The 22,572-nt window shown below is 36.8% G+C and overlaps 1 protein-coding gene across 1 annotated transcript in view; it reads right to left on the bottom strand.

Annotated features, from left to right (window-relative positions):
• The window catches only part of SH3RF1 (SH3 domain containing ring finger 1), an 83,349-nt gene that overhangs the window by 3,611 nt on the left and 57,166 nt on the right, over positions 1 to 22,572 (bottom strand). The window contains exons 5-11 of the mRNA XM_084204311.1: positions 21,055 to 21,357; positions 20,091 to 20,201; positions 12,436 to 12,590; positions 9,905 to 10,075; positions 9,483 to 9,742; positions 5,655 to 6,013; positions 3,707 to 4,041 (exon numbers count right to left, since the gene is read on the bottom strand). Of these exons, the coding sequence (XP_084060437.1) occupies positions 3,707 to 4,041; positions 5,655 to 6,013; positions 9,483 to 9,742; positions 9,905 to 10,075; positions 12,436 to 12,590; positions 20,091 to 20,201; positions 21,055 to 21,357 (1,694 nt within the window). The remainder of the gene's footprint in view (positions 1 to 3,706; positions 4,042 to 5,654; positions 6,014 to 9,482; positions 9,743 to 9,904; positions 10,076 to 12,435; positions 12,591 to 20,090; positions 20,202 to 21,054; positions 21,358 to 22,572) is intronic.

The following is a 22,572-nucleotide window of genomic DNA, read 5'->3' as shown; positions in this document are numbered from 1 at the left end:
AGTGCTATTTTACTGTATTTTTCCATTTTTAATGAGAAGAAACCCATGAGGCTTTGTACCTGTAAATCATGTGTCCTCCTTCAAATTTTCTGCCACATTTTACAAATCCTATTTGCCCAAAGAGAGGTGATCAGACCCAGACCCATCACACATTCACACAGCTGTCTATCCAGATAACCCTGGATTGGCTGTGGAACTGAAACTGTTTTTCCATTACTTATTTCATCATCTACAACATATTGCCAAAAATACCATTTTCATGCAGAATAAAATGCTTATGCTTCAGCTCAAAAGTTCATTGCAAGGTCCCTGAAGAAAAATAATCATATTTACTAAGCATGACCTATATTTTGGAAAAACATGTTCATTCCCACATGTTTGAATCTTCCAAAACACTTCCTTGCTTTTCTCCCTTTTCAGTATTTGCAAATGTTTTCAATAACTGAGAGTCAGATATGTAGCTCTTTTGTGGTCACTCAATCTTAATATTTTACATGCACCTAAGTTACACAACTATGAGGTTTTTCCTTTCTTTTATTCTTCTTTGGTTGCCTTATAACATTTTTCATTAATTTTCCAAATATTATAATAATTATTTTTAATCGGCTAGTGACAAAATGTAAGTATTATAAAAATAAAAGTACTTTAACTTCCCAGAAGTAGCCAATATATTTGCTACCAGTTGTTTGCTGATATTCTTAATGTGTCTCGCTATATCCCACAGTGCTTTTGCTTTGTATTCCTGAATTTATTTTGTTTTTTTGAAGAGGGTGGTGGTCTATCTTCACATTTCTCCATTCTGATTTTCATTTTTAATATTAGCATTTCTCACACTTTTCGGTAACATGGAAAAGATTATATCTTTCATGTGTTTCTCCACTTCTTTGTTGCTTCTGTTTCACTGCACACAAAGTACTGCTTTTATGCTCACCTAGTTGTGGTTGATTTTTGGACAATTATTTGTGGTTTTCCTGATCAACAAGTAGATAGTAATATTTTCTCACATGCAGAAAATTTTAGCTGAGAGAAACACAGAAAGCTGGAATTACTACCATGACAAGTTAAAAGAATAATTATTATTCAGCTTCTTGATTTAGCTTTTTTCCTTGCCTTTAGAATTTTTACTTTCCAGCTCAAGTGTGCCCTGCTGTTGTGCAGTCTTGTGTCTTCTGAGTGGGTGCCTTGACTCCTACAGATCACCAACGCCCATCGAGGGCAGAGTGATTCTCAGCATTTAATTACCAGCATTAAATGGTGCCAGATGTGGGAAGGCTTGCTGCCCTGTAAAGCCACTGGCCCACTCACTGGGAGCAGATGTTGCACCAGTCATTCTGTGGTAGATGAAATTACTTAGGGTCACTTTAATCACAGAACAAAATTACTGCTTTTCTTTCAGTGTAACTGGATGAAAGATTCATTTTATAATTTAGGATATGCAGTGATGTGTATTTAGGTTCAACTTCAAGTCTCTAACACTATTGTGGAGTGCTGGGTAGTTTATTGTTACAATGCCGGATATTTACTGTAAAATTTAAGGCTATTTAAGCAACATTTCCCTCTAAAAGAGGGAAATATGTTTGTAATGCTGTATATTACCTGTAAAATTTAAAACTATTTAAGCAACATTTCCCTCTAATAGAGAAAGCTCTAAAAGAAGAGCTTGACATTTTCTTTTAGCTTATATGGAAAAATTAACCTCCTCAGGTAACTAAATTCCTGTATATTCATAGCATAGCATGTCTCACTCTGGGAATTGCAGGGAGCTGGGTCTATCTTTGTAAAGAAAACATAATGATCCTTGGCCTTGTCAGCACTGCATCAATACAAGAAATCACCCCAAGACAACCTGGGTATTGGCTGGAGAATCAGAAGACGTGAGCCCCACTACAGAGTCTCAGGTGACTGGAATTCTCTAAATTGGAATTCCATACTTCCACTGTAATCTGTGACTTGAATTGTGAGATGTAAGAGCAGAATAATCCTAGCAGGAGATTTCTCTGTTCTTCAGCTTTTTGTTGAGCTTATCCTCATGAATATTTCCCTCCCCAACTCAAATTTTCACTGAAGATGCCACATGATTCTTACCCACTACATCTTCCAGACGGCTGAAGAGTAATCAATGCTTATAAATTACTTAGAAGATATTGAGTACAATGTACATTTTAAGTATTATTAACCATCACATTTTTAAAAATTTGGCCAAAGGAAATGTGCAAGGGCACATCAGCAGGAAAAAAAAAATAGCCCTGTCCTGAAAGGACAAAGGAAACACACGTGAAATTCTGTCTAAATACACTGACAGCCATGCATGACTACCACTGAGAATTATCTTGCTGCAATGCTTCTTCAGTAGCAATTATCACTTAAATAATAGTAAGGATAGATAGAGAGAATGTTTGAGGATATGCTATTACTAGATCAATAAAAATATATAGCATCATTTTCTGTAAGTAGTTCTGAGAAAAAAAAAAATTCCACCATGGAAGCGAAAAAACGACTTTTTGTGATGACAGAAAGAGCTTTATGCTAATATGCACTGGTTATGCCAGAATGAATTTAATATTATTTTCACAATGAATTTAATATCATTTTCACATTTAAAACATAAAAACATATAAATGTGCCAAACAGACTTATGATAATGTGAAAATGAATGATGTTATTCTTAAAGAAGAGTATTTCAGGTTTTATTTTCCATGTATAAATGTAAATCTGCTTCACAAATTCAGTATGAAATAGAAATCTCCTGCAAGGAAATTGTGTAGGAACGGAAATAACCTTTTAAAAAATATTAGAGGTATGACGGAAGACAAGCAGAAAGTTATATACTGTCTGGATTTGAAAACAAGGGTATAGCTTAAGGTAGTGGACTTCTGGAAGTACAACAGGATGCCCACACACCATGAGTTCATAGCTTCAGAACCAAGTCTACAATAGTCAGCTTCAATCAGTTCAGTCCTAGCTGTTAATATTGTAACTCTACTCTTTTTTCTCTGTACACCACACAATCCTGTAGCTGCTGCAAAAGAAATCCTATGACATTCCTCATACTGCTTGCTTGTCTGCTACCAAAAAAATAAAAGATCCTGTAGTTAGAAAATTGCCACTTCCTTCATGTTCTACTGAGGACTTGAAAAATTATGGGTGGACACAAAAGTCACAGAACATTTAAGCAACAGCCTGTCAGCCTGTGAGTCCAGGCACCTCTATGTTTTTCAGACTCACTTATCAGAGCACAGAGACCACCCTAGAGCTTGTGTAGATGCACAGCCATGGGGCATTCAGGCAATAAAAAGTATCTTTGCAAAAGCTCAAGAAATCAAATATTAAGAAGTCTGCACATGGATAGATAAAGGTCTCATTCACCATATATTTAGGTGGGCAGTTATACACTGCTAATAATCAGGACTAACCTGATACTAATAAGTTCAAGAACATAATGTGCTGCTTCTGTTTTGTCTACCAAACCTGTGACCATCACTTTTGAGAGTCTATTCATTCAAAAACTTTAAGGTAACATGAAAAGTAAACAAATATCAACACGAGTATTGGTTGATGAGTAAATAAAGAATTGTTAAAAAGTAAGTTTCATCTTGCTCTAAAATCTCAGCATTTTGAAGCAGTTCTAACACACACTACAAATGTCTGAGAATGGATGTTTTCTCGGCGTGCCCTGAGAATTTTTTCGCTGCGTAGGAGAATTTACCTTTCACACACGAGAGGCCTGGATTCATTGAGGACGGGCCCCAGCGAGGAGCAAGGCTGCCGAGGCGGCGGGGCTATGGGGACAGAGGCGTCCAGGGCAGCGCCCTTGCGGTGCAGAGCCTCCTGTGCCAGCCCGGGGGCCTCGCCGTCCGTGGGGCAGGAGCCGGCTTTGCTGTGAGCCCCTGCCGAGGGAAGCTCCGGCCCCACTGCGCCTTGCAGGGCCAGCTCTGCTGCAGCCTGCTCAGCCTCCAGGGTGGGTGATGCTGGAGGGGACAGCCGAGGCTTGCGTTTGGTGGATGCTCCAGAAAGTAGTTTCAGCAAACCTTTCTTTTCTTTCTGTAAACCAAAAGCAGTGCCCCATTTTAGAACAAAGCTCTCCCATAAAGAGTTGAACACTTTCTGATAGATGACATCGTGCTCAGGGAGGACTCAGTAAATTACAAGGACATACTTGACATAGAGAGGTGATGAAAATTATAAAAGTAAAAGAAAATTATTAACATTCTAAAGAGAAAAACAGCAAGTAATTTAGATCTTTAACTAGCTAAGTCCTTTCACTTTGTTAGGTTAAAGTTTAACTTCAATTGAAATGGCTCTGTCACAAAAGCTCTAGAAAAAGGTGTGAGGAGTTAATATTACCACAACAGGAATCTATGAAGTAAAATATTTCATCAACATAGATGTTTCTGGGAAGACAAAGAATCAAACAGGGAGAAAAGTCTGCTCTGGAAGCTGCTGTTTAGTTAAGTTTCTTTTATTTATCCTCCTTTAGTAATGGAAGACCTTAATGATCTAACAAAAATTCGCCCCAAGGGGAATGCATTGTGTTCTGCTGTTCTGCTAAAGGGAAGGATTGTAAACATTCTTTTTGCTTGTCCAGACAAGAATCCCTGAAGACTATTACCTAGCCTGCAGAGAATTATTTAAGTAGCTTTTGTGTTTCTTGTCTTTTTTTTTTAAAAGGTGCGGCAGTGATCTTCTTACCAACTCTTTGACTGAGTGAATTTAGTGCTTATGAGAAGTGCCAGATTGTAAGCCCTGGAGACAAAAATAACATTTAACCATAGACAGAGAAAAGCAAGAGCAATGAGAATTTTTTTTTTTTTTATAGTCTGGGATGTAGTGGATTTAGTGAATAAAAATCCTCAGTCCTTTTTCCAAGTCTCCAATAACTTAGAGCCATTTCACCAACAATCTACTGTCTAGCAAATGTCAAAGATAAACTCAGAGAAATTAAAACAATCCTGTATTAGCATCATTCACCTTAAACTACAAATAAGTTTTCTCTAAGGGCACCTCAGTCTGGTTTCAATGTCTATGGCTAAAGTAATTTTAAAATAAAGTTTGAAGCACATCCATTCAACAATAATAAAAAAAGTAACTAAAAAGTGGCTGACATTAGTGTACAGTTTAAGATTAAAATCTTCATAAACTTCACTAAGGAGTACATGTGGCTGAAGAGTAGTAAGGTTAAGTCTAAAATATTTGAGATACAAAGATAGCTGTCACAAGGAGAAAAAAGTTTCCTAACTACATCACAACTATAAAATAAAATCAATTACAAAGTAGAAGAATTTTTCTGACAACAATATAATCACATAGCTTGGTGAACAGTGAGAATGAGTTGACACACATAGGAAATACTTCAAATGAAAGGAAGGAAAGCAGAATCTCTACAGACTCCACTGTCTTACATTTAAAAAAGATGATTATGTGCATTCTTTCTCTGTCTAATAAACATTGCTGGTAATGTGTTTTCCATCTCAGTGTGCCTGCTTAATAAGAAAGGTAACCTAAAAGAATTCTGATTTAAATTTTATTTTGTTGGACTGAAATTTCTGCATTCCTGCAAGTTCATGTGGGTTTTTTAGGTTGTGCTCTTAAATTTCTTAAAAGATTGTATGATAAAAATAGGAGAATTCAAGGGAATTATTTTATTCTCTACCCACCTTGCCATCCTTGTCTGTTTTACTGACAGCAGCATTTCCACCAGCTGTTAAAGCACTCTCTGGAGATGCAGGAGCTCCAGGATGAGTGTTTGCAGTTTTTCCACTGATATCTCCCTCCAAAGATGAAGCAGCAATGTTAGGAGAATTCAGAGAAGCTGCTGTACATGCCAGTGGGATGGTTGAGCGGTTCACATTCACAGCTGTGACATAAGCAGCAGTATTTGGAAGCTGGGGCTGGAGCTGCTGGGAGGCAACAGAGTGGTGGGGAATGATCACAGCTGCAGGAATAAGGCAGGTTGAACTTTGTGCTTGTATGGGTGTGACTGCTGCCGTGGGTCTTTCTTGACTATGTGAGGCAACTGGAATAGAAGAATGAAATGTGAGAGTTCACCTTTTCACATGACACACAAAATGAGGTACAGTTACTGTGTTACAGGTGATCAATGATGAGAGGTTTTCTTCTTACCTTTTAAACTCCCATTTATACTACCATAATGACATGATACACACCACCAAATCTATTTCACCCAAATAAAGCAGTTGCATATGCTCCCCTATTTGCACCAGTATGCAACAGAAGAATAACAGCACTTCAAGTTCTCTGTGGTGGAGAAATCCAAGCTGCTAACTCAAATGCTTCACATACAGACAGATGCAAAGTGAAGATTACACTTTAGTACCTAAGAGCTAGCTAAATACTACCTGGAAGTTGTTTGCTCCTTTTAATACCACATGTAGTTGTCAGGACATATAAAGGAAAGTAGGAAGAAACACACCTTATAGAAGCTGCTAAGAATATAATTAGATTGTTTCCCTAAACTATTCACAAAATCCACAACAGACTTCACAGGTCTTTCAAACAATAAGCACGGTGGCAATTACTGCTGTGAATGCTTTCTCTGAAAACGTAAGCTGTTGTCTCTTGGGATGTTTAAATATAGAAAGTGGATTTACTCATATTCCTGTGAAATAAAAGGAACATCTACACTGGAAGCTGGAGAATAGCACAGGGCTGAGTATATTAACCTGGGTTACAGTGCAAATCTGTAAGCACAGAGCTTTGCATGAACTAATTGATCCCTTCCAGGAAGTAACACTGCTCTTAAAGTCACGTGGTCAGTCATATGCATGCTGTTAGACCATTTCAACAGCTTGGGCATCTCTGCATCTCTGGGTGGTATGAAATGCAGATATAAACAAACAGGATGAGCCAAATTTTAACACCCAACTGCTGCACAACCTCTCTTCTTCAAATACTTTGAAACTTTCCATCTAAGAAGGGGTCATCCCTCTAGCTTGATGCATGTGCATCTCAATTTTATCAACTTTTGATTTTTCAGATACTAATACAGTTTCAGACTTGTTTTAAGTGAAATCCTGGAACCAAACCTCCAGCACTTGCTCTCTTCATTCTGCTTGCTACAAATTCCTCTGGTTATTTGGCTAGATTGCAGCAACAGTGTATTAGAGAAGACTGAAAAAGGTCCCAAATTGTATATAACAATCCTACAGTATTATACCTGATTACATTTTATGCAGTAAGAAACACAAATTCTACTTTTTTATTAAAAAAAGGCACATCACTTATATGCTATGTCTAGTTTTTTGATAACCTCTTCTTCTGTAGCTGACCCTTCCAAACTCCTGAGTAGCATGAACATTTCAAAAGAAAGATAAGGAGATTGTGGAAAGACTTTTTTGGGTCAAAAAACAATTATTAATGCTGGCTTTTGTCCATGAGACAACATCAGTTTTCCTAAAAGGAACTGCTGTTCTTCAAGATAGGTCTACACTCACATGCAATTTATGTATGACAAGCACGGAAGAGCTTTCTGGTTTTGTTTTCTTATTGCTGATGGAATTGATAGGAAAAATGCTTCAAGTCCCCCTATTTTCATACAGATTATCCTTTAATGAAATAAGCAGAATATATATTTTCATTATAGATCCTTCCAATCAAAGGATGCATACTCCCTCAGCAAAGGTGATGTCAAGCAATGTCTCACTACAGTCATTTGAAGAATGGTCCTTGAAGCCCCGAGCTAAACTGAAGCTGGAGCCCTGCATTAACCTGTGAAGCCTCACCCAAAGATTAACACTCAGCAAATATGCTAAGAAAAACTCAAGAGGATCATGTTTCAGATGTTTACTACAAACTTCTCTGTAACATTTGAACATAAAGTAGCTTCACTGCTATTGCTTCAGTGCTCAGGGTCCTTATAAAGGACAGATCTGTGACTAAGAGCACACCTTGGCACAATCCAATGTTAAGGTCTCTGTGATGAGGGTCCAGTCCCTTCGGATTTTTCATTTTGGACCTGAAAAGTCAGTGGGAAGTATGCTGTCACATTCTCAGCTGAATGGAAGTGTAAAAGCTTATTCATCTTGACAGCGCTGCAGAGAAGCAGGGACAGAAAAGCCTCCGGAGCCCACAGGACATTTCTCCTTTGTGTTGTCACTTGCAAGCTCCTAGGCAGCTCAAAAGAAGGATTTAGAGTAGAAACCACCTGTGCCTAAGAGGCAGGAAAATACAGATGCTTTGCTTAGTTTCTCTTAGCAGTTGCCAGCAGCATCTGGTTATTTTTATTTAAAGGCAAAGAATAAAGTTGCTACAGAGGACTAACACACCTGCTCCAGCTTCAGATCAGACTGGAGGAAGATGGGGCCAATTAAGGAAATAAAATAAGTAAAGACAGATGTACATATCCTACCTTCAAAAGCAAACCTGGTGCTGACATCTGAACATGCACAGGGTGTTTTAGGAGATGCATGTCTCTGAAAAGTGGGCTAATCTATGGATCTTAAGCCCATAAGAATAACCCTTCTTATGGGGATAACAGAGCATACCATTACCATTTTTTTGCTTTCTCTTTTGCTCTGCCAATAATCCTGTTATTAAAAAAACCCCTTTTGTCATGATGCTCAGCCAGGAGATCACAGACCCTAAATTCAAGGCTGAAATTGGGATAGTCTGAAATGGGAGTTTTCCTTTTTTTTTCTTTTTCTTTTGAGGCCCTTAAAGCAACTGGAACAGATTCGGCTCCAGTTGTGTGGTATTTTCTTAGCCTGGCAAATCCTCAGAGGAGTGCATGGATTTGGTAAACAAAAACCTCTTGAAAACACCACTATCAGTCTTTTTGGATCTGCATTTAAATAACAAGAAGGCATGTTTCACTATGATGTGGCCTGCCCCAGACAGTAAATGAAGAGTTACACCTTTCAGAAATACAGAATTTTATTACATAGATCATATGGATCTTGAAGCCAATACTGCCTTAGTGTTTCAGAGTCAAAGCTGAAAGAAATTGCAGTCAAGGTTAGAGAACAAGCTGGAATGCCTAAGTACCAACCCTGAGCCAGAGACCTGAAAAGGAACACTAAAGGTATTCAAAGATGTTAGAAGATTATTTAAAAGTGAATGCTAAATTAGAGCACTCTGTAGCTCTTATGCAGTTAACACACAAAAAATAAGCTATGACTCAGATGTTCTTATCACTTTTATTACTATATGAATTGCATATAAGTAGGAAAGCTCAAAGAATGTCCCCATCCCAGATACTGCTGGAATAACAAAAAAAAGAAAAATTCCACATGAAGTACTTGCATATAAATTCCTAATAGTAGGAGTATGTACGTACGCACAGTTGCTTAGAGAAGAATCATAAAAGATCTACTCAGATTGTTGTTTCAGAAAACATTCAACTCTAAACAATGAGATTAAGAAAAGCTTTAAAAAACCTCAGCATAGACCCTTACTCCAGTCATTTGTCAAGATGGTCTCTACAGTTTGTCTACCACAGGTAAGAAACTTTGTGGGGTTTTTTTTACCTGTTCTAACTGCATTTCGAGCCTGGTTGACTGTCATTTGTCCTGTCACGTGCATAAGGACCTTGGTTTGAGGACTGGTTTGGATATGTGCTGCAGAAACCACTGCTGTGGGCACTGTGCTGGAGTTCACTGCCACACCATTCCCCTGGAGCTTCTGGGATGTTCCAGTAGCACTGGAAGGGCTGACCATAGTCACTACTCGTCCTGTTTGGCCAGCAGTAGACATGGGAACTTTTGTTTGTGATGCACTTGTCACTGTCCTGCCAAAATTTAAAGCAAACAATAAAACACAGCTGAAAAAATCAGCTAGTTACTAAAACTCACAGGTCTTCTATTATGCAATTGTAGCATTCAATACAAGAACAGAATAATTTTAGATTTGAAACCAGCTAAACTATTTAGACACTTGTACAATACTGTACCTTGTAACTGGAGCCACGTAATTTCCAGGAAAAACACCAATCTTGCTTGTATGCATGGAAGTTCCCTTGAACCAGCCATCTTGGCAGCGTTCAAACACCAGGAACATTTCTCCTTTCCTCAGTTCCAGTTCATCTTCTTTTCGAGGAGTGTAGGGGTAGATAGCAATATACCTAAAAGACAGAAAAGAGATGCAAATGATAAAACTAAAACAGTTCAAAACATCGCTTGAGTTTTCTGGCACAGAGAGTTCAGTCAGAGATGAGAAGGCATGGCAGAAATGGCTGTGATAATCTGTCATACCATTATAATATTAAAACAGAAGTTATGGTAATATTAAGAAGAAACAATGACAGTTAGGAATATCCTCTGAAGTGCACTTTAAAGGAATGCAAAAGACTTGTAATAGGACTGTCCATCTTCTTAATGAAGGTAGTGATCTTAATTAAGTAGGTGTTTATCATCTACACATCCCAGGGTATCCCACTTTTCTTTCCCTACACCTGCATCTCATATCTTTTACACTTTGTGACACATCAATTTCTTTTTTTATTTGGAGAGTTGGGGAGAATGGAGAAGTTCTGATAGCTGGGAGTGAAAGATCAGTGTCAGAACTGCATTTCAAACTGCAAAACTGGAAGATCCTGTGCAAACTTCAGTGCAAAAGAAAAAGATGCGTGACTAGAAATGTGTGACATTGAAGTCTATGGGTAAGGTGGTTAGCAGCTAACCCACTTGTAAAGTTTGTTTATTTTAATGTTTTCTAAGCAACACTAATACATAATACAGTGCATTTGAAATCATATCGAGAGTTCAGAAACATTTGCATTTTTTCTTAAAAAAAAATTATTAGGAAAATTTTTTTTTAAAAAGTTGAAGCTCCTGTAGTTACATCTTGGAATGTTCCTAGGGAAATTTTCAAATAGGGTTCTCTATTATTAGAAAGTGATACTGTTTTAACTACCACAGTATTCTATTTTCTGCCAAATTTGAACCTAAAAAAACTATTTGAACCATGTATACAATTACTGACCCAGGCCATTGAAAACAGCATTCCAATAAATCCCATTTTCTCTAAAATGTACTTTTCCCAAGAGGCAACCAATTAAGTAGATGGCTAGACTATCCCCTTTTACGAAAACAGATCCACAGTTACTTGCAGTGCTAGTCTTTCCCACTCTCCTTGTAACCCCAAGGGCAAAAAAGTGGCTTTAGAAAACATTCTTTCATCAAAATATTTCTCTTGTGCACAGTAATGATAGCATTAACTGAATGCGTCTCCTTTCTACTTACATTTTTATTCCTTGCTGTCCACCCAAGAAAATTTGCAATGTCTACAAAAATTCTTTAAAGGCAAGATAGGTACCCAAAGCAAGCAATAAATTCACTTTAAAGGCAACACATAAAGGCAACACTGGCAGCAGAAGGCTTCACTGGTACATGATTTAGCAGTGATCTACAAAGCCACACACTGAAGCTCTATGGAAAAGCAATTGATGTTCATTCAATTGATGCTTTAATTGATGTTCATTAGCTTCCCTTTCCGTTAATTTATTCCAAATTTCATTAGTATCCTCATATAGAGCGACCCTTTGAAGATGGAAGATGGGAGTAAATGAGATGGGAACTTGATTAACTGTACTAGGTGCCATAATCCATAAGAGCAATGTTAAAATGCCTGACACCAACAGCCCAAATCCAGATGCACCTGCTATACAAGAAGGGTGCTTTTTTGGAGTGGGAGGAAACCTGGTGGGAAGATAACAAGGACAGAACAAAATCAATCCTTATTCAAACTTTTCCCATTAGATAGTTCAGCATCTCCTGAATTTAACATTTTCTTTTATTTTCTTATTCCCCAAGCTGCACACAAAGACGTTTTCAAGAAGAAAGATGTTGTTAGGAACACATGTTAATATACCAAATATTTTCACCCAAAAGGATGACGCACGTTTGCTTGTATTGCAAGTGTGAAGACATAATGCTAACTAGCAGCTTTCTGCCTTCATTCCAAATTGCCACCCACTAATTAAGTGCACTGTAGAATCTTCAGTCAAATTTCAATTGCAACTGACACAAGTAGTCTGACAGTAACAAGTTTAACAGTCTAAATTAAATACAGCACTTTCTGTGTTTTGGCATAAATTATTCCATATGAGAATAGCCTTTTCATACCATACATAATGGAAAACATTGAATAAATTCACTCCAGTGAAATGACGCTTTTGAGTTATCCAGTATTCAGTGCTAACGCAAGGATTCATTCATCTTCTGCATGATAAATACTTTATATTTTGAAGTGAGTTCTTTCTATACACAGCAACAGCTGATTATATTTACCAAAGACATAAACAATGTTCAGTATGGGGTCTGTTTGGGGATATCACCTTTCTGCATGCTTTTTCTCTAAGTTGCATGCTTGGCTTTTTGGCAGTTCCAGCAGAACAGAGCCAGCTGCCATGCTGTATGTACAGGTGAAGTTAGTGATCTCGTTCCATTTTTCTGTCTGAAGAAAAGTTTCAATTTTACTCACACGCTTGGACGAGTTTGCTGTCGTAAATGTGCCACTTGGTCAGTTGATCCTGATGCAGACCTTTGTATGACACTTGTAGACTGAGGTCCAGAAGTGGCCGATGCAATGATTGCAGCAGACAAGAGAGGTGGTGGCGGAAGTGGAGGATTCATATTCTGATTTTACAAGAACAAAAAAAATAGCAACAGATGATGAATATTGTTTGATGAGTTCAATCAGCTGGAAAAAAAAAAAAAGCGCATGCTATTCCAAGGAAAAAAAGCAACTGAGTCCAGAGTTGCTTCTCCTACTGTAACAAAATAAATGGAGAGTTAGCTTTGTCTCTATTTCTTTTTCTTTCAGTTTAAAGTCTTGAAGTTTTGGCAGCTAATTAAGCAAATGACAAACAATTTCTCAGCACAGGAAAAATGGTGTTTCTAGTTATAACATGTTTAGGATAGGGCCCAACAAAAATTCAGAAGCCTTCCAGGAGGTAGATTTTGCATCCCGCTGCTGACTGTACTTCATAACATGATTGTTTTTGTAACCTGAAGCTGAAACATAATATACAATTCAGCTGCCGTGCACCCAAAAGCACCCCTTCTGGGGGAAATTTTCTTTTGATGTATGGGTTACAAAAGCAAGCACAATATGAGACCATAATCACTGAGCTATTGTTACCTCTTTCTCCTATTCTTCTAGTCTAAAGAGTTAGCTTTTGAAATTCAGTATTATCAAGATTGGTAATCTTTAACAAATATCCCAGTAAAAAGGCACCACAGATCGTAATGGGGGTCCTGCCTACAGACTTCTATGCATTTTAGAATCAATGGAGCAATTGTTACCTTCTGCTCTGTAAGGCCTCAGACAATTCTTTAGGACCTTGTGTACTGACACTCCTGGGAAAAGGCACTCACAAAAGGAGAGCTTTTCCTTCCCCCCTTCAAAAAATAACTATTTGTATTACAACACACAGAAAAAGAGTAATAAAAAACCTCCTACCTTTGAAAAAGTGAAACAATTAATTTCAAACATAATCTTCCTAAAACCCACAGAACTGGAATATAAATTAACAAAATATCCCGAACTAGTGTCTGGCACGTCCAATACATCAGCATATAAATGCACAGCATTACATGATCAGTTTGCAAAATATGTAATTGAAAATAATTTTAATTCCCCTCAAACACTTCACTTCTAAAGGGTTTTTCCATTTTCTTTCTGTTTTTCTAAACAAAAACCTATATGGAAACTGAGATTTAGTAATACACTGTGTGATTATTACTCTTGTACATTTGGTGAAAAAGTTAAAAAGACAGCTCTTTAAACCAGTTTTACACTGCCAGGTCACAGTAAAGAACTGCATAATTAAAGACTTTCAAATCTAGATAAAATTGATCAACTCTTACAGAGTTTCAGTCAAAGTTGTTACACTTAGCTGTGGTATAAATTGCATGTTATATCATGAAATATTCCTATTTTATTTAAAGCTTTTTTCTGGTCATACATTAATATGTTCTTAAGAACAAGTAGGCCTTCTATATCCAACACTAAACAGAAATTATCTTCTGGAGAAACATCACTGAGAACTTTGATACTAATAGGGTATTTCTTACAAAAATGACAATTGCATTTGCTTCATATTCAACCCAACAATTTTTTAAAGTATCCAAATAATTCACACTGAAATACCAACATTTCTCTCCCAGCTGTTTTACAGCTGAAGTTATTTGTCCCTTCCAGTTAGACATTCAGCAAACATCCTAGTTAAATCCAAGCTGAATGTGAGCATCTAACTTTCATGCAACCTATCAACAGAATATCAATTTAAATCTTTCTCTAGGCATCTAGATTTCTTTGTATATGGTAGAACTTGTAAATCCACATTAGGAGATGATTAGTTGGAATTCTTTAAAATTAAACCTATTCATGCACAATATCAAGGTTGTCACAGTTCCCTACTTCCTGCATCTCTAAAGATGCTGAACATTGCATTTCATTCATTTGAATAGATAATATACCCTGAACCTTTAGCTGCAATAAAGGCACCGTCACAGCTCTATTTTATTCTGCTTTATTCAGGTTCTGCTCCTCTCACCATGTCTATCCATACGGTAATGAGACCAGCAGTGAGCCACAGCACAATTAAACTCCCAAAGACTTGGTGACAAATCTAAATAAACTACTTGATAGACTTTAGAGGGCTACACTCCACAGCTTGCACTGCTATAACTTGGTAAAATAGACCCAAATAATCTAGTCAAGTTTTCAAGAAGTTTTCTGGCATGTAACCATTTTTCTAGCTGTTGAGAAACACACCTACCTCCAGGACACTTGCTAGTTTTGATGGTTCCCATAGTCAACATTCCATGAAAGAATACACACAAACCACATGTGATTCAATAAAGTATGCTCAGCAATAATTAAGAGTATTTTAGGTAGGTGAGGGGAAAAAACTGAATGTTTCTGCAACTATTTTTCAGACACCAGGTGTACTTTCAAGCATATAAACCAGCAAATAAGTGATATTTTTTTTTTAATTGGAAGATGAAAAATTACATGATTTGATAATTAATGTATGTTACAACTTCAAAAAGTATCTAAAGTCATGCTCTAGAAACACATGCATATTACTAAACTTAAATATAATTAGACTGCATTTCCATATCAGTTAATTGAAGATCAGTAATCACCTCACTCAAAGAATAATAAAAGGCACAGCAGTGGAAAAGAACATTCATTAACAGTCTTCACTCCCACAATGTCTAGGAAAAAATATATGGCTTGCAAAATTCCCTGAGGGCTAACAAATTAAGGCTTATGTTTAACAAAATTCCTAAACTATATGTTATCAAAAACAGGTCTCTCATACAAAACCTCATTGTTTCTTCCTGCTGCTTCCTCTTCACAACAAAAGTGGATTTGAATTTTGGTTGATTAAAATTAGGACAATTGTTATTAAAACCTCCTGACTAACACTATTGAACTTAAACTGGAACAACATAAAAGAGCTAAATGTCATCAGTGTATAACATAACCCCCACAGCTTGTGCCTCGTTAATAATAATCCAAATTACCTTATATTCTTCAACATAAAGAGCAATTTCTCTTTTGTGCATGACAGAACAAACCAGAAAAATTAGGTATTTTTTAATTTTTGAAACCTTCAGCATGTAAGTGAATGCAAATCATCCAAATATAGACCACCTCTTTCTGCTAGTTAACTGCACACACCAAGACACCATTTCAAAGTCAACATGTCCAATCTGTAGAAGTAGCAGTATGGACATCTAGGTTGATTGCAATCCAAAACACTTGACTTCTCAAGAGACTGTAAAGGCAGATTGAGAGGAAGATAAGTTATCTCTTGTTGTTAGATTGTTTTTCTGCTGCTGCTTTTGAATGTAATTCTAACTTTGCTGTGGTACATTTAGTTTGTTTTTCCCATATCATGGTTCAAATCACATACTTTAAGATTACTTTTCAGTAAAATCTATGGCAACTAGATCTACTCCATTAGATAACAACCTTATAAATTACATCCAAGAATTTCCTTCCAAGTGAATGAGCCTTGCATAATTGTATGTGCATATTTTCACCCAACAGCTACTGAACTTGACGTCTGTTATTTTTATTTTGCAAAGAACTTTAAACATACTAAACACCTATAAGGTTCAAAAATGCCAGTGGTCAAGTTAAGCAGACCAATTACTGCCCTAATTCTCTGTAAAGCCATGGTTGGAAGTCCCAAAGAACAGTGTAAGAGATAATATCACAGCCAAAAGTTCTGCCTGTGAGAAGTCTGTCTCAGTTCATAGCTTCTTCAATTTCAAAGAATCAAACCTCAAATCACAAGCCAAGAATTAATGCTGTTGTCTAAAGAACGCCTGATGCAAAATAAAACTTTGAAATAAATTATCACAAGTTTTCTGAAGGAAAATTAAAATTTGCTTAAATGATACAAGCAGTAGAGAGCATATATGGTCACTTGACAAGAGCACTCTCATTCCTAAGGCTTATTTGTGTCAATTTTGGCTGAAACTTTGTAAATTATTTACTTCATACAATACTGGGCACCAAAGAACATTTACAAGACATTATTATGGACAAAATAAAATTAATACAATTGGCATTTTTGAACCACCAGAGCAACATAAAAAAACTAAAATGTAGTCCTATACATGTACACAAATAAAAGAGCCACAGACTCCCTTGGGCTAGGATTTAATCCAAACTGTCTTAGAGAAACTTGCTAGACAACAAGACAGCTGAAAATTATCTCCTGTTGACAATAAAAATGCCATCATTCTTACGGGAGATAAGAGAAGACACTAGCTTTTCCTTGCTTTGAGATTCAGGACAGATAATTGTAGCTAAGATGCAGAAATTCAGAATTGCTGTAAAGGAATACATTATTCTCTTCTTTGCTGATGGGTAATCATGCTCATCCTCTCACATGTCTTTTTTCTCCCTTAATCTGAGTTTAGCATTATATAAAAGAGTGTATAAACACCTTGCTTTCAAAGAACAATTACTTTCAATAGTGTTATAAACACCAAAACGACTGACAGGAAGGACATCAAATAAATGACCTTCATGCTAAACAGAAACTCATCCTGTTCCCATCCAATTTCCTTGTCAGTTGCTTAGTATTCAGAAATTAGGAAAAAAGCTAAAGGGTGAAACTTAGAGAAATACAGGAATTTCTACTTACTAAAGCAAAAAAAATAGAAGAGCAAAACTCAAGCCAAGCACTTCTAATGTATTAAACATACAATCACAATTGTTCCACAGCTTAAAATTAATTTTCAGAATGTCAGGAAGTGTATTTCCAGAAGGGAAACATCTAGAGAAAGAAGACCATCACTTTCTCTCTTGAGACTGGTCAGAACTATTTTGCACATTTCTAAAATGAAAACAAGAGCTGATGAAGCAAGAGGAAAAGTGTAAGTAAAAGATATACCTTACAGTCTGTGACTTTACAAACTGCATCATCATCTAATACTATCATAAAAGAACACAGGAATAACCTGAGTCTAACCTGAGCTGCCAGCTTGCATTTTAGTCATGCTGAAAACAAGTCAAGAAGAAATAGAACATGATGTACAGAAGGCTATTGACTTTTAAAGAGGGTGGCAGAGAATAATTCAGCTTCTCAATGGGAATTATATGCCTAATTGGAAAAATAAGCAGGAACATGGTTATCACAAAGAGCAAGTAGCACCCCAAGATACAGGACAATCAATGGCAGGAGTTTCTCTCCACGCTGCATTTAGCACTGCAATTTAATTCCTGTGAATACCCATGGTGAGATTGCCTTTGAACAAGCTTAAGCAACTAAAGCACCCGGGGTGGTTTAATGACTTTGCACCACCACCAAACTAAGGTATTTTTCCATGTTGGCATCAAATAAAGAACTCCTGACTCTTAATAACAAACAGAAGTGTTTGTTATTGAGAGGAAAAAAAAAAAAAAAAAAGCAGCTTCTGACAGAACTTCTGAAATTATGCATTGAATGCTGTCTGCTCAATCTTTTCCAAAAGTATCTCATAAATTAAATCAATTACTCAATGTTTGCAGCCTATATGCTAGCTAGTCTTGCATTCTGCTTAACAACACCTAGGGTGATTCTGTTTGCTCAGGTCTCACAGGTATTTTCTGAAGGATGGGATGAAAGAAGTATAAAAAACTAAGTGAATTAGTATAGGAGCAGCTAATTGTTTCTAGTATAAGATGTACGCCTTATAGGCAAAAAAAGACCTGAGGCTCCTTCCTGGTGGACACCAACTTGAACAAGAGCCCACAACATACACAGATTGCCCGGAGAGGTTGTGAAGTCTCCATCCTTGGAGATATTCAAAAGTTTATTTGGACACAATAAACCAGTCCTGGGCAACTGGCTCTGGGCAGCCTTGCTTGAGCAGGGAGGTTAGACGAGACACCCTCAAGAGGCCTTTCTAAACTAATTTGCTCCATTAAAATATGAACCAAAATATAATGAGATTATTAACTGTTTCCAGATTAGCATTATTTAACAGGAGGATTACACAGATTATCCACAGATTGAAGGAGTAAACAATTTAACACAATAAAACAAAGCATAGCTACAGCTCAATCTGCCTTATTCAGTAAGGCAGGGCAAAAGCACATGGTCCATATAACTGTTAGTAATAAAGTCATCTGTCTGAAGAGCAAAGAATGTGAAATACATTAACTTGGATGAGAGCAATTATTAGCTCACAAAAGATGACAAAAATTTGTGGCATCAGGCTGGATATTTAGCTAGACATAAACTTTGTGCTACATTCAGGCAAATTTTCAAGATACAAGAATCAGGATAAAAAGATAAAAGGGTTATCCTATCAATATCTTCTCCACTGAAAAAGACTGTGCAGTATTGCACCCACTTCTGGCTTGTGCCACCATGTAAGTACCATGCCAAAAGGAAGTACTGGAGATAATTCAGAAAACAACAGCATCATAATTTAAAGGACTGAAAACTGTAACTTTAGAGTTCCAAAGAAAGAAGCAAACCAAGCCACACTTAAGCATTTTCGTAAACAACAGAAAGTTGATACCACAAGACAGATAATTGTGCCTTAAATTTTGCAGACAAATGTGTAAAATGATGCAAATGCCAACAAGTTGAAAACAAAACTAGACCTATTTAGCAGCAAGGATATTAATCATATTTTAGTTGGTTTAAAGACTTCAAGGATAGACACCTGAACAAGATCAAGTCTCAGGGTTTTTTGTTTGGCTTGTTTGTTTGGTTTTTTGAAGTGAAGATCTATTATTCAACTGTGCTCCACCCCTTAAAAATTAAGGGCACTACTTTAAACTGAACAAAGTTAATTTCAAGAACTCTAAATAAAGTCGCTTTAAATAAGATCCCTTAAGATCTCTGAAAACTAGAATCTACAATCTTTATTGCAGTAAGGCTCTGATGAGTACACAAATGATATATGGCATTCCACAGTATGATATATGGCATTCCACAGTTTTTCTAACATAAGCATAGGAAACTATGGAATTCCAGCAGGTTTTGGAAAGAATACCTGCACTTTTTGAAGGAAATTTATTGTTATTTGTTCAAAGGAAACAGCATTGCAATGTATTTCTTCCTTTAAAAGATGGCCATTTGCTACATGTTTTCCTATCGATCCCCAAGAACCTAATTTCAAAATGCTAGACACGTTCTTCATCTGCCACAGGTGTACACACAACTAAACTCACCTTCTTTAATGAGGAGGCGGCAGACTTTTGAAGTTATTTCAGATAATCTTGAAAATCTTAAGACAGAAACACCTGGCAGCTGTGGTCCCAAGTTGATGTATTTTGTAAGAACCTGCTTGCTTCCCCAAACTTTCCCCCCAGCATAATCTCTTTTCTACTCATGCTTAAAAGAAGGACCGTTCTGGAAGGAACTGTGCTTCTCATGTTTACTGAGGAGAAATTACAGAGGAAAGCTGGAGAAATGGATATACATGATAAGATGCAAACATTTTAGCAATAGGGCTTTTTGTATAGTTAAATTCTTACCATTGTCTGTCACATGGACACAATTCCCATAGAACTATCATTTCAAATCAGTATATTGGAACTTGAGGGAAAAAAAAATTCTGCACAAGACCAAAGAAAAATGGGAAGGCTGAGTTTTCTTAAGCAGTACTTACACCAAGAGCAGCTTGGTAGGTAACTTCTGAGGGGAAGGTGAAGGAAGGCCCTGTTGTGACTGGGCTGCTGGGGGGTGGAGTCACAATCAGCCCTGTAGTGCCAATATGAACCTGGGAGAGAGAAAAAAGGGTCAGTTCTGTGTAGTTTAGTAACAACTGGTTTTGACACAGCTGTAAGCTTCATGGACAAAATCACCAGTACGCTACTCCTTGTAACTTTAAACTAAACCTAATTTTTAGTTAGGTAGACACTCACATAAACAGTGTTGGATCACACTGCTCACTTTTTTTTGCTGACATTTGTCAGTCTTTGGAGATACACTGAACCAGCTACATGAAACACACTTTTAGCCAATGTCAGCTTTCTTTTTTTTCCATAAAAGGCTGTCAGATCCTTAAGACATGCAAACAAAGCACATTTATGAGCTCAGGTAAAACGTGACCAATTCCTCTTGGGGTCCATTGCTCTCTCTTTTCCCAAAGTGTAATCACTATATGAAACAGCCAATTTTTCACAAACTGCTGAACAAATAAATAAAGTCAGATAAATATTTCTACTTACCATGACCAGATTAATATGCTAAATTTCTGGAATCTGTATAATCTTCAAGCTGAATATGTTACTTTTATAGCATATACTTTATTAATATTGATTATTATATTCAATTTAGAAAAAAGAAATCAAGAAATTAAATCACTCCACTTTATAGTTTCCACAGTTTAATAAAAATCTTTGGCACTTTAGAATAGAACAATTGCAAAAAAAACCCCATGTCTACAAGAACAAAACTATTTGCTATCATATCAGAAATATTAGAAAACATTTTCCTTAAATGTTCTCATGATGGAAGATAAATTTTGAAAGCGTACATTTATTACTAATTAGACACAATCAATAACTGGAAATAAGTAATCTGACAAGATCAGAGGCCTTTATAGCTATAGCTGATGCCATATGAATTACCTGAGAGGGGGCACTACAGGACAGCCCCGTCAGCTCACTTATGCGGGCTGCAGCCGTCGGGTTGCTGGAGCTGATGAGGACAGGAGGACTGATTTCCATGGAGTGGCGGTTCTGAGAAGACTGAGAAGCCTTGTTGGACATGGTGAGGGAGGTAAAAGAGTGTCGTTTTTTGGTGTTTTTCTTAGTATCGGTGTGCTTTTGGGTTGAATTGTTGTGGGCTGCCCCAGAGGTACCTTCTCCAGAGTCAACAGCAGAACCTGAGGGCTTGTCCAATTCTATCAACTGTTTGGCTGCTGTGTTAAACTACAAAAACCAATAACATGTTAGTTTTTTTTTTAATTTCTAAAAGTCACCTGAATGTAAAAAAACATCTCTTTTCCTTTCATTCATAAGATAATCTCAACCATGCAACTTAAAAGTGTAGCATACCAACCTAGTCTACAAATTCTGTCAGTAGAGAGTGACAAATCATTCACTACAAACTCAATACATTTGCTGTTGGGCTGGTATGAAATTCTACCATCAGAGGTAAAATTTCAATCAATAAAGGACATAATGCCATAGTCCAGACATTAATTAATTCAGCAATAACCACTGCCTGTATAATCTAGAACTCAGACTAAAACACAGTGGTCACCTTTGACCTTATAACAGAAAAATCTGTGCTACAAAACTTGGATATTTATGTCATTTTCAGCCATTTTTTTTGTCTATGACAAAATCCTAGACATTTGCATGTGGGCTATTGAAGATATTCCTCCCAATATCCTTTGGTACTTGTGCACATCTTTAACACTACCAGCAATGAAAACACAGGCCTCCTCAATGCAGGTTTAAGAACACAGTAGGGCAGACTAAATACCCAGCTACATCACTATACTGCCTGGCAACAGGCACCTGTATGGGCATAAGATGACATAAGGAGAAAAGAAACATATACAGACAATTTTGTGGAAATATCTTCTCAGCTTCTGAATTTTCTAGTGTAGCGGCATCGTCTGCGTGCCATTTTTTCTCTTTTTTTAAGCTTACCTAAAGAATTTTTGTTCAAATGCAATTTTCTATCTGCTAATTTGTAACAACAATACTACATTAAATGCAAACAAATCCTTCCTTTCCATGAAGAAATTAGGAATCCCACACATTTTCTTCTTACAATGAAATGTAAGCTATATAATGGGGAGGAGGAGAGGAAAGCAACAAACAAATCCTGTACATCTTTCAAACCCCCTTTATTTTCAGAAAATCTTAACACCATTAGAAATAATAAAGCCAGAACTCTCATGTAATCATGAGCTGAAATAAGACCAGCACCAGTTTTCTGAACATGTACCACTAAATATGAATACTGTTACTTGAAATGTGTAGGTGATTATGAAGAAAGAAAAGATCTTTTCTGAAGAACATCAGGATGAAAGAATGAAATTAGTTACTGTGGAATTTTATTTCTATTCTTCAGCATATTATTTCTTCTATTTATTTTACCATTTTCCTGCAAGTCTTGAGATACCTACAATG

The sequence above is a fragment of the Fringilla coelebs genome (genome assembly GCF_963513975.1).
Source record: "Fringilla coelebs genome assembly, chromosome: 4".
Taxonomy (NCBI): domain Eukaryota; kingdom Metazoa; phylum Chordata; class Aves; order Passeriformes; family Fringillidae; genus Fringilla; species Fringilla coelebs.
The sequence above is the reverse complement of the archived record's forward strand: the minus strand, read 5'-3'. Positions and strand labels throughout refer to the sequence as shown.